Below are 15,135 nucleotides of genomic sequence, written 5' to 3'. Positions count from 1 at the left end.
TGTTATTCTCACTTAAGATGAAGGCTTACAGGACAAAATAGTCTCCCATTTAACAGTTACTACAAATGTTGCCCTATGACAATGGTTAACAATATTGGAGATTCTTTTTGATGCCCTTTATTTTGACCCCAGTGTGGACCTGGCTGGCTCTCTCCTCTGTTTGCATTTATTTTTTACTGCCCAAGGGAGTTCTTGATGTTTGCTATCATGCCTATTTTACAGCAGAGACAGGGGGAGCATAGGAAGCTCCTTTTGTAAAGATAGCCATTATCACTGTATTTCAGAGCTCTTCGCCTTTGGAGGGCATAATAACAAGGCTCTATTATTTTACCACTATGTGAAATGGTCAGATCTCAAAGTACTGCTTTGTTCAGGCAAATCATCTCTGCCACCCTCTCCTTTCTAAGACTTGTGATTCCCAGATGGACGGATGCATGAACTCAAAGGCTTTTCAGTCCAACCCTAAAGATCTCAACATTCCAAAGAAATGGAGGAAAAATGTGTTTGGACCCTTACTGCAAAACGTAAATTTTTAAACAAGTGGGCACTTACAAGGTCATGTTCCTCCAGCTTTGAGGACACAGATTTTACTAAACCAATACAGGAGAGGCAGTTGAATTAAGTTGGTCATGTCAGATGAAGACTGGATCCTATAGTTAAATCTTAAGGTATATTTAATTGTGAAGCTTTATGAGAATTATCAGGACACTGTGAATTTAATAATAGATTTTTTTTTACTATGGATTAATCAGAGGATTTTTATTGTTGTTGTTAAGCCATTTTAGGGGAAAGTATTAAAGAGGAATTATCTTATTAAATGTTTCCTAGTGTTTTAAGAGCTTTCTTTGCTGAAAAAGAACTAGTGATGCTACCAGCCGTTGTAATCAGGGCCACAATAGGGGGACCCTGACAGAACAGGAGAAAAACATGGAAGAGAAATCCAGTTCTTAAGAAGTCCAGACTTATTGGACCTGTTGAGACTGGAGGACTTCCTGAGACTATCACCCTGAGATGCTTTTTTACCTTGAACCGCAGCTATCCCGAGGTCACCTTTTAGTGAAATGACAGATTGGCACACAAAATAAAAGCTATTCCCCCATGAGTATGGTGCTCTATTAAAAAACCAACTATATGAGACCGAAAGGTCAACAATTACTCTAAAGTAAAGATGAGAAGGGATCAGGGAAACTAGAGCACTGGAAACGGAACAACCAGAACACACTTAAAGAGAATGTTGACTCGTTGTGAAAAATGTAACTAATGTCGCTGAACAATTTGTGTGGAAATTGTCAAATGGGAACCTGATTTTCTGGGTAAAGTTTCACTGAAAACACAATAAAATATTATTTAAAAGAAAAAAAAAAAGAATCTGATGAAAACACGCTCGTGGCCAGCTGGATACAGTATTTTGTTGTTGTTGTTTGTTTGTTTCACCACCATGCTGAATGTTTTCTTCCCTTTTGAGGTGCCCACGGTCCGCAGATGATGAGCGAAAGCACCCTGTCCTCTGTCTTTTCTGTGGGGCCATACTGTGCTCTCAGAACGCTTGCTGCCAAGAAATGGTGAATGGGGAAGAGGTTGGAGCTTGCATTTTTCACGCACTTCACTGTGGAGCTGGAGTCTGCATTTTCCTAAAGTGAGTAGTGAGTGATCTGGAAGTTCATAATGAATTAGGGTTAGGGAATCTGCATCCGATCTGGAGGCCATAATAGCATTTTCTTTTCATTCTCCCACGTAATGCAGTTTCCCAAATATCTTATTAACTGTGGAATATGTAATCATTGCTTGGAAGCACCTGTTGGACCATGGGGAAAGAAGGCATGGCAGTTAAACCCAAACACCTGTTTCCTCCTTCTAGGGAATCTACAGCTAGTAAATCCAGCTACCTACCCTGGTTTTTTTTTGTAATTCCTCTCCCGTATCTTATACATGTACACAAGCAGTTTGTGTCTCCTTTCTCTGCTGTAAGAGTTCTGAGTGCCCTCAAGGTGGCAGTGTTTCGTTTTAATCTGCACTGTGAGACACTCACTCTAACCAAAGGAGGCTTGATAACTTCTCCAGCCCACCTTCCTTCTGGCCCACGATTATCAGACTAGGAGGTGTGGTTCTGTTCTTCTGTTCAGCCCCTTACCTACTTCAGGTCATAGGCCAGGCAACAGAACAGAAACAACACCAGCCACCATTTTCCAAGACATCTGTGACTCAGGTAGGATATCCTTCTTCTTCCTTTCAGTATATTCAGTCAGTATTTCTTGTCCCATGTCCCTGAATCCAACTAAGCCTTTTCCTTAGCTTCAACAAAAATAGCAATATTCATTCTCCTTTATTTAGACAAAACACAATTTAGTCTGTTTGTCTATGCTGATACTGTCTTTATACCAGATTCCTGATAGACATTGGACATGTCTTCTCTGGACTAACTTTGATGCAGCGTCTATCATTTGCACACATGACTTAATACGTATTTCCTGTTGGTTGTTTTGTCCTTCAGAATCAGAGAATGCAGAGTTGTCCTGGTCGAAGGTAAAGCCAGAGGCTGTGCCTATCCAGCCCCCTATTTGGATGAATATGGAGAAACAGACCCTGGCCTGAAGTAAGATTTTTTTAATCGGTCCTTTTATGTATGTTTTTAGTCTTATAATTCTACATAGATGGTAACAGTTCTTGGAACAAAAAAGCTAATGCTAAATATTAAGAGATATCTTCTAATAGCTGCAAATTAAAAATATTAAATATGATACCATCCTAAATGTAGTAAATAGCCCTTTTTATCATACAGAGATTTGTTTTACTGTGACAGCATTTGATCTGTATAGAGGTAGTCGTTGGTTTTAGGGAGAAGAGAGGAGAGTGGTGAAAATAGTTAATGGCTGAGGATAAGAGATCTGAGTTGTCTCAGAAAGGTGCCAAGAAACAAATTTTTAAAATTCATCAGGTCATTTGAAAATACACAACCAGCTGAGACACCCAGTGCCTCAGTAAGCGAAGCCCTCACAGTTCTTCATTACTCCCAACAGCCAAACTTGAGGCTTTTTGGTTAGCTGTTGTACAGTGTTGCAAACCATGCAACCCTAGAATTGAAATTGAGTTTAAATATTTGCTAATCACCAGCAAGTTTGTTGTATCATAAAGACAGTTATAACCAAATGTTTCTAAGTAGTATAATAAATTGAGGATCTACCCCATCTCTAACCTCTACTATACAAAGACCAGAAATCAAAGCTGGATAAGCCGTATGAGGCCAGGGAAGCTGCTGTTAAAGCCCCACTCAGGCTGAACACCCAAGAAAGAATAGTGTTGCTTCAAGTTATAAGCCTAGCTGACCACTTAAATAAGGTTCCGTAATGTCCATGGTATACTTGACCTGTTGTACAAGGAGTAAATTTCTTCTTGAGAGATTACTTCTAAGTCATCTGTCAAGTTCTTAGGGATCAAAGATGAAGGAAAAATATCCCTTTTAAGCCCTGTCGGGTGATTCCTCCCAGTTCTAGGAGCATCTTAAGAATTCAGACCTATTGAGGCAATAAAGTTGTGACAGTTGTTTGATTCAAACTTACATATATATATTTTTTTCTCCCCTGAAGGAGGGGCAACCCCCTTCATTTATCTCATGAGCGGTATCGGAAGCTCCATCTGGTCTGGCAACAGCACTGCATTATAGAAGAGATTGCTAGGAGCCAGGAAACTAATCAAATGTTATTTGGATTCAACTGGCAGTTACTTTGAGCTCCAACTGTATCTCAGGACAATCATGGATGAAGACAGTAATGAAGACTGGTTCAAAATTATGGAGACCTTTCTGAGGGCTGGGGAAGGGTTGAAGAGTATTTTGCTCCATGTCCAGATTCACATACATCAATAAAATATCCCTTAATGGAGTATTGCTTTCAATTAGCAAACCTGTGCTTCAAGGAAAAACAATCTGTTATGTTCCAGAACACTAAAATGCTTGTTCATGCCAGGTGTCTGATTCTGCTAATATTTCCAGGAAACTCATTCCCCTTCATAATCTGTCCCATTTCATTTGATTCCATCCACCTGATAAATGAAATCACATCAAATAGTTGTGGACATTTTTATGTGTCGGCTAACTCTTCTGCACTTTTGTATTTCATGGCCCCCTCCCCCTACAAGTTGAGTTCAGTTCACGTTGGATCGCTGACAAGAGTCTAATAACCTGTGATTGTCTTCCCTAAGGGCAGCTGAGGAGGGATTGCAGAAACCATGCAATATGCTTGAATTGACAAAGATTCCAAAAAAGTAAAACTTTAATTACTTGTCTTTTAAGGAGATACCCTTAATGTGCCACCTGCTGCTTCACCCAGAAATTAAACTAGATCTCACTGGACAGATTTGCCATTTCTAAGAGACTTCTGCCAGTGTGGAAAAGCTTTTTCCCACTGTAGACCTCAAGAAGATTCAAGATAATGTATTCATCCCTGATGGTACAAAAAGCCTGTAACCCTCACCTCTGACTTCAAGTAGCATTGTTCAGTTTTGAAATTAGACTTCCCATTTTCCAAATGCAAGTTTTTAAAATGAGATTGCTTACCTCTTGATTGCAGCACCATCCTATTTGACTCTCAGAAATCTGTTCCAGTTCTGATGTAAACGAGCTGCAGAACAAGGATAAGAAAATTCTCCAACGGATGCAGCATTGAGAAAAAAAAAAAAAAAAAAACCATTGCCATGGGGTCGATTCCAACTCATAGTGACCTTGTAGGACAGAGTAGAACTGCCCCGTATGGTTTCCAAGGAGTGGCTGGTGAATTCAAACCACCAACCTTTTGGTTTGCCACTGTAGCTCTTAACCACTGTGCCACCAGGGCTCCAAATGGAGCATAACAAGTGTAAATTAGAACAATCAGATGTAAGCCAATCCTGTAACCTTCTCTGTAGAAGATCCCTCAGTCCTTGACTTGTTAATCTATGTGTAACCTTCTCATAAACTCTGGTTTTATGACTAGTAGAGAAACCAAAAAGGCCACATGATCAACAGTCTGTGTTCTGTTATAACATGCTGTGATTGAGCCTTCGTGTTCATAAGTAATAGAGCTCTCCAGAATCTGTGCTTAGGCTTCTTGGTTCTTGGCTCTAGCTTTTTATATCAAGACCCTGTAATATAAATCAGCAGACAGAAGATAAATTGAAGCCGTCCATTTCAGCTTCTGTTGTCTCGGGGGTGATGAGTTAGAAGTTTGAAGGATGCATTCAAGGACTGTATGTTATTTTGCCTTTGGTGTCTACTTCAATGTCTTATGTATGTTTGTAAATGCTTTTCTACCTTCTTTTTGCTCAGCAAACACAACTGAAAATATATTTGCTAAGTGGATGGTGATATACATTTGGTGATAGATTTATTTTATTTTTATGTAACATACACAAAAGGTGGATGTTTGCAGTTAGGGATTGGCATGAATAGGCATCAGAATCACAATCATGATTTTCTACTTGAATAATTACTATTCAGAAGGCATCAGAAAATAGACACAACTCTAGTGAACACTCTGTAACAGTCAGTGGGCGAGGATCAGAAAATTTAGTGTTCAGTTTGTCAAATTGCTGGTATGATCAAATGACTTGAGCATTTCCCTTTGTTTCTTATATAATTTTGCTGGATGGGTTGTTAGGCTGGGAAGTTTGAGCCAGAATAGACAACAGAATTTGCTGACTTCTGCCCTAAATAAATGGCCCCAGTTTAGCAAAGATAAACCGACTTTTTATTTCTAGCCTTTTTGTACTCCGTAAATTCTGGGGTTAAGCTGTCAGGCTGCCAGAAGGACTATCTAGTGGTGGCCAGTCACCTTTACTTCCAAAGAACCCTCTTCATATTGAGTTCTGCCTACTGAGATCACTCTAGAACCCGGTACTGAAGATGAACGGACGTGTCAGTGCTGCCCCCAGCCCAAGGGGTTTCTAAGTATATTCATATGTCCTAGTGGTTTGCCTTCATCATTGCAAACAATTTGATTATGCTTATGAAGTTTACTTATAAACAAGCAACAAAGTCACTTTATTTTCTTTATTGTAGGATGTGGAGGAGCTGGTTCAGCAGGATGGCTCCAAGAATGTTTTTCTAGTGTTGGGTGAGGGGCTAGCAGAAATTTTAAAGCTAAAGTGAAGAGAAACATACCTGTATAATTAATTTATTATGTTGGTGTACGGGCTGTGAGTTCACCCTTTCGTGCTCATTTGTCATTTCATAACAACTATGCATTTTGGTTCACTGTGATGATGATCTATAGTTAGTGACTGCAACATGTTTATACCACTGATTCAAATTTCATCCATGATGAAGTTATACAAATAATGCATATATTGATATCTTTTATTGAAAAATGTAAATTTAAAACTTGTATAATGTTCTTGTGCTTTTTGAAATAAAATATCTTATATGTGTATATTTAAAAAGAAAAAAAAAGGACTTCTCATGTTTGGGGATTTGGGTTTGAAGTGAAAAAAATCTATACTTAGAAAGAAGGAAGGTCCAATAAAAAGTTACCTATGTCAGCCCAGGCAAATTCTTTAAAAGAAATAGGTGTTTAGTGTAATGGTCTCCAAACTTTTTGATTGTGCATTCCATCAGTAAATAATTTTAAGCATGCATACCAAATATATGTATAATTATTTTACATTATATTCATGCACTGCTGCTCTAATACATTAAGTACATTATAGCCAAAAAACAGATTAAAAATGAGATGAAGAAATAGAAATTTAAATGTCTTCCCAGTGAATCTTGTGCATCCTTCTGGGCACGTGCACTCTATAGTGGAGACAACTGTCTAGAGCAGCATTGTCCAGAAGAACTTTCTGCAATGATGGAAATGTTCTGTGTTTGCACTCCAATATGATACTAGCCCTGTGTGGCTACTGAGCACTTGAAATGTAACTAGTGCAACTGAGGAACTGCGTTTTAATTTCATTTCAATTAATGTAAACTTAAATAGTCGTGTGGCTAGTGGATATCATATTGGAGAGCATAGGTCTAGTGTAATGGTTCTCAAACTTATTAAAATCATCTAGGCTGTTTTAACAGAATACAAATTCCCAGGTTTCACCCTAGATCCTGAATCAGAATCTCCTGGGATTGAGCCTTAAAATAATCTGTGATTTCCTTCTGTCTCTAAGCCATGACTCTTCACTTAAAATTTAGAATGTTCTTTTCAGCTTAGTGATTTTCAGGCTAAGTGCCAAGGACCTTCCAGAAGAAGAACAGGCCATGGAAGGGAAGGAGTGCCAAAATTGGATAGTTCCAATTTTCTCATTTTGAGTTTCTATGTAAGCTTTCATTTAAGGAAAGGGCACCTAGAGTTTAAAAATAAAATTGAAAGCCATTTGTCTTAGTTATCTAGTGCTGCTATAACAGAAATACCACAAGTGGATGGCTTTAACAAAGAGAAATTTATTTCCTCACAGTAAAGTAGGCTAAAAGTCCAAATTCAGGGTGTCAGCTCCAGGGGAAGGCTTTCTCTGTCAGCTCTGGAGGAAGGTTCTTCCCATCAGTCTTCCCCTGGACTAGGAGCTTCTCCATGCAGGAACCCTGGATCCAAAGGACACGCTCGGCTCCTGGCACTGCTTTCTCGGTAGTATGAGGTCCCCCTGTTTCTCTGCTCACTTCTCTCTTTTATATCCCAAAAGAAACCGGCTCAAGACACAGTCCAGTCCTGTAGATTGAGTCCTGCCTGCCTCGTCAACACAACTGCTGCTCATCCCCCCTCATTAATGTCATAGAGGTAGGATTTACAACACAGGAAAATCACCCAATACTGGGAATCATGGCCCAGCCAAATTGATAGACACATTTTTTAGGGACATAATTCAATCCATGACACCACTGTTTTACTTTTTAAGAGCCTAAAATATTCTAGGAGGGGTAACATTGAAGGCAATGAAAGAAGAGGGTTTTTTTTTTTTTTTTTTTTTTTTTTGAGGGGGGTGGGTGTGGGGAGAGATGAGAATACAGGGCACTTATAATTGGCAGGGAGAGGTGACTAAGGGGCTTTCTCCATGCTTATACCAGAGCAGCTGGGCACTACTACGAAAAACAAACCATACAACCAGGTGAATTTCCACAATTTGACTAAGATTTAAAACTTGTGTACAACAAAGGGCACCATTAATAAAGTTAGACAGCCAGAGTCAGGTGGTCTGACCATGTCAACAGGATAGTTTGATTCTCCCTGGAACTTTTCCAGAAATCATGATAACAAAAGAAAAAAACCCAAAGTTGATACATTCAACAAAGCTAGGTAATACTCTCCAGGAGCCCCAAATATGGGAAGATGTCCCCAAAACACAAACAGCAGCAGGACTTGTGCAGCAGTGGGAAGTGAAAGGGGACTACTAAGAGCTGCAGAACTGAAAAATTACCAACACATATCCCCCAAATGGAGAGCACCCTATCCAAGAGGAAACCTGGACAATCAGGTCTGAGAATGAGCAGCAAAGTGAAGTCCTTGCATGCTTTAAATTGAGGGTGGGTGAAAAACTGCACAGCCTCGAGAAGATCAAAAAGTCGTGTGGGAGTCTGAGTCATCTACATTTTTAACAATGCCCATTAAATACTGCACTCCTTAAGGAAGGAGTCTCACCCTATGGAAAACTGCTAAAAACAGAAGCCAAATTAAGCATAGCAGGAATACTGTGCATGAGAGAGAGAAAGTTCAGATTGTGTGTATGTGATATAAAATATGAGCAAAATACAGCATTTAAAGATATAAGTACGAGAGAGTACTTTTTGAGCATCTGACAGTAACAACAGAGGAGGGAGCCTAGAGCTATGAAGTTGGCCCATCCCCACCTATTTGACAGACACTTGTTCCTAATGATCCAGAAAACCCATCTCATTTAAACAAGGAGAACAAAAATGAAATATGACCCAATCCTCAACAAAGTTATAAGGAGAAAAAAAAAAAAAAAAAAAAGAACTGAATAAAGTTGCAGCAATTGATGAGAACACAGTAGAAAATTATGGCCACAAAGCAGATGAAACCTATAACCTTTCAAAATGAGTTAGAAGAAATTAAAATAATCAAAGCTTTGACAGAAGAGCATAAATCAGAAATGTAATAGAAGATCTCAAAAATGAGATGGCCAAAGAACAGAAGCATGTGAAACTCAAGTAAAAACGGAGGAGGGGAGATTTTAGAAATGAAAACTAAATGAGGAGAAATACAAAAGTGAAAAGTCACTGTGGAAAGCAACATCTAGAATAGTGTTTGACCAAATCACTGGGAACCATAGCCTAGCCAAACTGACACATAAAATTAACCATCACACTACTCAGCAATAAAAAGGAACTGGTATACACCACATGGACAAATCTCGAAAACATTATGCTGAGTGAATGAAATCTTATCCCAAAAGGTCCATATTATATGATTCCATCTATATGGAGAAGTCTTACATAAAAGAGTATATATACTGTATTATTCTAGTTACATGAAGTTAGAACAGGACACATTATGGTGGAAAAAGAACTGTGGTTGCCTCTGAGGACATGGGGGCTGGGATTAGTTGCTAAGGGTAGGAAAAGTGATAGTAATGCTCTATGTCTTTATAGGGATTTGGGTTGCACAGGTGCATGCATTTATCAAAACTCAGTGAATGTACACACTTAAGATTTGTGCATTTCGTTGTAAAAAAAAAAAACTAAAATACTGAACTCTAATATGTGTATGCTGAAGTATGTACAGGGATATGTATTGATGCCTGTAATTTACTTTGAAATACATCCAAAAAATAAGGTAGGTTGATGGATGAAAAGAGGGATGAATAGATGGAAAGATATATGATAAGGCAAATATAGTAAAATATTGTTGGTAGAATCTAGGCGATGGTATATGGAAGACTGCTGTAGTTCCTACTGAACTATTAACTATGGCTGCAGCCTGGGCCCTTTGGACTCCAAGTGACCAGAGACTAGCAGGCAAAAATAGGGGTCGCCATCTTGGCAGGGGTAATTGATCCTGATCAGCCATTGGAGATAGGACTGCTGTTAGATAAAGCAAGCAGGGAGAAATATATATGCAATTCAGACGATACATGTGGGCACCTCTTGGTACTCTCTTGCCCAATTGTGAGTCACAGAGCCTTTCCTCATACCCAGGTTTCAAGAAATTCACCCATGTTTTCTTCAAGTACTTGTATGGTTTCACCTTTTACATTTACACCTCTGATCCATTTGGAGTTTATTCTTGTCGATGGTCAAATTTTATTATATTTTAAAATGGCTATCTGGTTGTCTTAATACCATCTATATAAAAGTCTATTTTTGTCCCAATTATTTGAGATGCCACCATTATCACATATGAAATGTACCTGAGTCTATTTCCAAACTTCACGTTTTATTGAACTATAATAAAAGGTCTTCCCATTTTTTTTCCAGTTTTTACTTTCCTAACAATGGATTTCTTGAACACCTGTGTGTACGAGAAAATTGAAGTTTCAATTTACCAACAAAAGAAGAACAAGGACGATGTTCTTCTGCAAGATACAGTGTAGGCTAGAGCTCATTGACAACTGGATCTAGACATCTCCCATGTGCTTGCAACCTTGGCTTAACCAGAACAAGTCTAACACAGGGATGCACCATGGGATGCAATGCTAAGCATAAGCAGGGACTCTATTTGAATAAGACAAACTGACCCAGGAATCTAACAAGCCCAGTTTCTGGTTCTATACTGCTATGTCACCACTTCTAAGGTAAACTTACTAGGATTTTTCTTTATTCTCTCTCTTCCGAGGCTTTTGCACCCACGGTTTTTTTGTTTTGTTTTGTTTTTTTACCATTACCCCTCTTATGTTTCTGGGTGAGGTGTTAAAGAAAATCAAAGACAGAGCAAAATATAATCAGCTTAATACAGAAGATGCCAAAAGAAAGGCAAACTCAGAGGTGTCTATAGCACTTGTTTGGAAGTTAATACAAAGTTTAAGAGCGCTTGTATTTTTGCACTTATTATTTAATGTTTTGCATTCAGTTATTTAAAAATACTTATTGAGTGTACTCAATAAATGTTCACAGAGTGAAGAAACTATGGAGGAATACACAGTATAATGATCCCTCTACAGTTCTATAGAAATAATATAAACCAAAATCAAACCCACTGCCATAAGTTGATTCCAAGTAACCCTATAAAACAGAGTAGAGCTGCTCCATAGGGTTCCCAAGGCTGTAAATCTTTACGGAAGCAGACTGCCACATCTTTCTCCCACGGAGCAGCTGGTGGGTTCAAACTGCCAACCTTCTGGTTAGCAGCCAAGCACTTAACCACTGCACCATCAGGGCTCCTTATAGAATAATATATGGACAAAAAAACTATAATTCAAAGTAGTATATATGAGAGCCACGTCTTATACCTATTTTAATCCTCCGTAGGATATAGTATAGTACCTTGATGGAGGTACTTAATAAATTTCTGGAAATTTTATTTGCCATCTACAAATATATTTTATTTTGTAGAAAACAGAATGTCCAAATACCACCACCAGAAACATATGTTTTTAAAGATCATTATCAGGTCTCTAAAAATTATATAAATCTCTAGTCTACTTTCATTAGTAAGACAAAGAGACTGCTTAGTTTTGTTTTAGTACAGCTTGCAGTAGAATGCTATGATCACTAGAGTGTGCTGTTAGGGTTGCCTGTAGAGCCTGGTTGGGAGCTGAAAATCACAGACAGCGGTCCAGTGTCTCGAGAAGCTAATCGTTGAACCAGACTGAAAGTCACTGAACTTTTTCAGGCCATCACAGGCACACATCCAGAATCACAGCATCACTTCTCCACTTGCTCATTCTAAAACTGGAAGTGTACAAGGATGCTATGCTAATGTATGACCTTGCAACAAAAAAGAAACCCAACAGACTGAGAAAATATGTATAGAATTCACTGTTATAATAAAATTTATAAAAATTAACTCTAATATTTAATAGTATAGTTGTTCCATGCTTCAAAAAAAATTAGGCATGAATGGAAAACAGATGAAGATATAACTAGAATTGCTTTTACTAACCTTTAGTTTCTTTTCTCACTTACGTGTTCTAGTTGGTGTCAATCTTCCCAGATATTATGGACTACTAGTTAATCAGCATCAACATGAAATACAAATTGATATTCAATACTTACAAGACTGTAATAGACTCTGCCTTCAGATTAAGTTTAAAAGACCTATTTATCTGGCTCCTGTCTTCCTCTCCAGACTCATCTCTGTAGCCTGTCCCCATCCCTGCCCATTGGCCTCTACTTTTTGGCCACATCAACAAACCATTTGTAGTCCCCCAATTAGTCACGCTCTGTAGCCTGAACGCCTCTGTCCATGCTGTCTCTCTCTCATCCATCCTCAGTCTACCTGCAACCTCCATGGCAGAGCAGGGAAGGGAAACAATTATTTAAGTGGGACCTTTCTGTGGATGAAAGCATTTTCAGCCAGCTCTATCTAAGTAGTTCTCCAATACGATTTCTCAATTTAAAAATCACTGTGCATGGGAGACAAATAGATGCTTCTTCTAAAGTGCAAAAAGTAAATATAACTATGTAAAAAAAAGTTGTTTGGGGGCAAAGATCACAAAGGAATTCGAAAAAAATGGCAAAAACTGTGTTAATCCATTGCCATCTAGTCAATTCTGACTCATAGTGACCCTACAGGACAGAGTAGAACTGCCCCATAGGATTTCCAAGGAGCAGCTGGTGGATTTGAACTGCCAGCCTTTTGGTTAGCAGCTGAGCTCTTAACCACTGTGCCACCAGGGCTCCAAAGTTGTGTTAGGGTGATAGAATTCAAGGTAGTTTTTCTTTCTTTTAAAAATTGACTTGTAGCTGGCATCTTTTTGGTGTGACAGAAATGTTCTAAAATTGGATATGGCCGATGGTCTCACAACTCTGTAAATTTACTAAAAATCATTGAATTTTATGGTACATTAATTATACCTAAAAAAAAAAAAAAAAAAAAAGATAATAGGCTAATTTCTTCAAAACTTGCCCATCCCTGAAGTTTCTCTTACCTGTTTCTTTTGGCCTGAAATTTATTTAATTAATAAAGCCTTTCACTACAAAATAAAGGATGAAGTTTTCAAAAATACTTTAGTTAATATATCTGGTATGAATGCGTTTCTGTCAAAATCAAGAATGCAGCTGACGCTGCTTAAAGAGGTCAAGCTCTCAGAGGACCCCAATGATTTGGCTTGCAGGTAGGCTATATTTGCCAACCCCCGTCCTAGTGCATCTTTTATAGACTTCTATTATAGCAGTTACTATGGTGCACGGTAGTAATGTTTGCTAATCCCTTGTGAAACCATTAAGGACAGAAACTGTATTTACTCATATTTGTTTTCCTAGTGCTTAGCAGAGTGGGTGGCATTAGTCCACCATATAAAAAGTTTGTTTAGTGGATTAAGTAGTATTCTAACAGAAACTGGTTAGATTAATGAAAAATTAAAAACCAGGGCTGAATTTGCTGGTTTGTGGAAGCACTTGAGTACCAGTCCACTATTGAGTTCCATGTTTCAAAGGACTTTGCACTGAGATTTTTTTTAAACCTCTATTGAGATATAATTCACATGCCACACAATTTACCCATTTAAAGTGTACAATTTCGAGATTTGTTTTTAAGGAGATGAAAAGAGAAATAATTTCACGCTGGCTCATACTATGGTAGTGTCCTTCTAATAAAAATGTAAATGACTTGACTAGAGCATTTCCTGTTTGGATTAAGGGAAGGGGGTTAGAAAGCGGTAAATCAATGGATGCCTAAAAATGGGTAGAGGAGGCCATAAATGGATGAAAAAAAGAAAAGAAGGGATTCTTCAGTATGCTATTTACTTTGTGCTAGGAGAAATGAAAGAGGCTTTATGACCTGTGTGGAGATTCCTTAGTGAAACCCTGAACTTTGCTCATTACCTCTGAATACACTCTAAGGCTGATCCTTAGAGAACCAGCATATCACTCCTTCAGACTCAGTTATCAGGGCACGCATCCCCAGATCTAAATCATTCCTCTCTCCCTTTTTTCCCAAAGCTTACTGTGTTAGCTATCTATTGCTGCATGACAATTACCCTAAAATTAGTGCTTATGGCAACAGTAAACATTTATTGTATCACATAGTTTCCATGGGTCTGGCTTAGCTGAGTGGTTCTGGCTTGGGATGTGTCACAAGGTTGCAGTCAAGATGCCAACTTGGCCTACTGCCATCTGAATGCTTGACTGGGACTGGTTGTAAAGTCCATTTTCAAGATGACTCACTAACATGGCTGGCAAACCAAAACAAAAAAAACAAACCCGTTGCCATCGAGTTGATTCCGACGTATAGCAACCCTATAAGACAGAGTAGAACTGCACCATAGGGTTTGCAAGGCTTAATCTTTATGGAAGCAGACTGCCACATCTTTCTCCCATAGAGCGGCTGGTGGGTTCCCACTGCTGACCTTTCCGTTAGCAGCCGAGCACTAAACCACTGTGAAACCAAGGCTTCTCGGCTGGCAAACCCATGCTGATTATTGGTGTGATGCCTCCATTCCTCAACAGGTGACCTCTCCATAGGGCTGCTGAGTGTTCTCCTGATATGGCAACTGGCTTCTCTGAGTGAATGATCCAAGAGAGCATAAGACAGATGCTACACTGCCTCTTATGACTTAGCCTTGGATTCACACACCATAATTTCTGCAAAATCCTCTTTGCTATCAAATTCAGCCCAATTCAGTATTGACATGGTGCGAACTACACAAGGATGAGAACACCAGGAGGCAGGGATCATTGGGGGCCGTCTTGGAGGTTGGCTACTATCTATATACATAAAACCAAAAAACCAAACCTGTTGCTGTTGAGTCGATTCCAACTTACAGTGACCCGATAGGACAGAGGAGAACTGCCCCATAGGGTTTCCAAGGAGTAGCTGGTGGATTTGAACTGCCAACCTTTTGGTTAGCAGCCGAGCTCTTAACCACTGCGCCACTAGGGCTCCATGTATATATAGACAGGGAGAATGAGAGAGCGTACAAGCGCCCTGGTGGTGCAGTGGTTAAGCACTCAGCTGCTAACTGAAAGGTCTGCAGTTTGAACCCATCAGCCACTCCGTGGGAGAAAGATGTGTGTGTGTATATATATACATTTAACAAAGGGGATCCCTGAATTCTGGTACC

At 39.0% G+C, this 15,135-nt stretch overlaps 1 protein-coding gene across 5 annotated transcripts in view; it reads left to right on the top strand.

Moving 5' to 3' along the window:
• Positions 1-4,652, top strand: part of UBR1 (ubiquitin protein ligase E3 component n-recognin 1) — a 129,549-nt gene extending 124,897 nt beyond the window's left edge. For all 5 annotated transcript variants that reach the window (XM_023735189.1, XM_004380676.2, XM_023735191.1 and 2 more), the window contains 3 exons: positions 1,466-1,636; positions 2,492-2,593; positions 3,585-4,652. In XM_023735189.1, the coding sequence (XP_023590957.1) occupies positions 1,466-1,636; positions 2,492-2,593; positions 3,585-3,726 (415 nt within the window). In that variant the 3' untranslated portion in view covers positions 3,727-4,652. The remainder of the gene's footprint in view (positions 1-1,465; positions 1,637-2,491; positions 2,594-3,584) is intronic.
• The last annotated feature ends 10,483 nt before the right edge of the window (positions 4,653-15,135 follow it).

This window comes from Trichechus manatus, unplaced genomic scaffold (assembly GCF_000243295.1).
Source record: "Trichechus manatus latirostris isolate Lorelei unplaced genomic scaffold, TriManLat1.0 scaffold00076, whole genome shotgun sequence".
Lineage (NCBI taxonomy): Eukaryota > Metazoa > Chordata > Mammalia > Sirenia > Trichechidae > Trichechus > Trichechus manatus.
The sequence above is the reverse complement of the archived record's forward strand: the minus strand, read 5'-3'. Positions and strand labels throughout refer to the sequence as shown.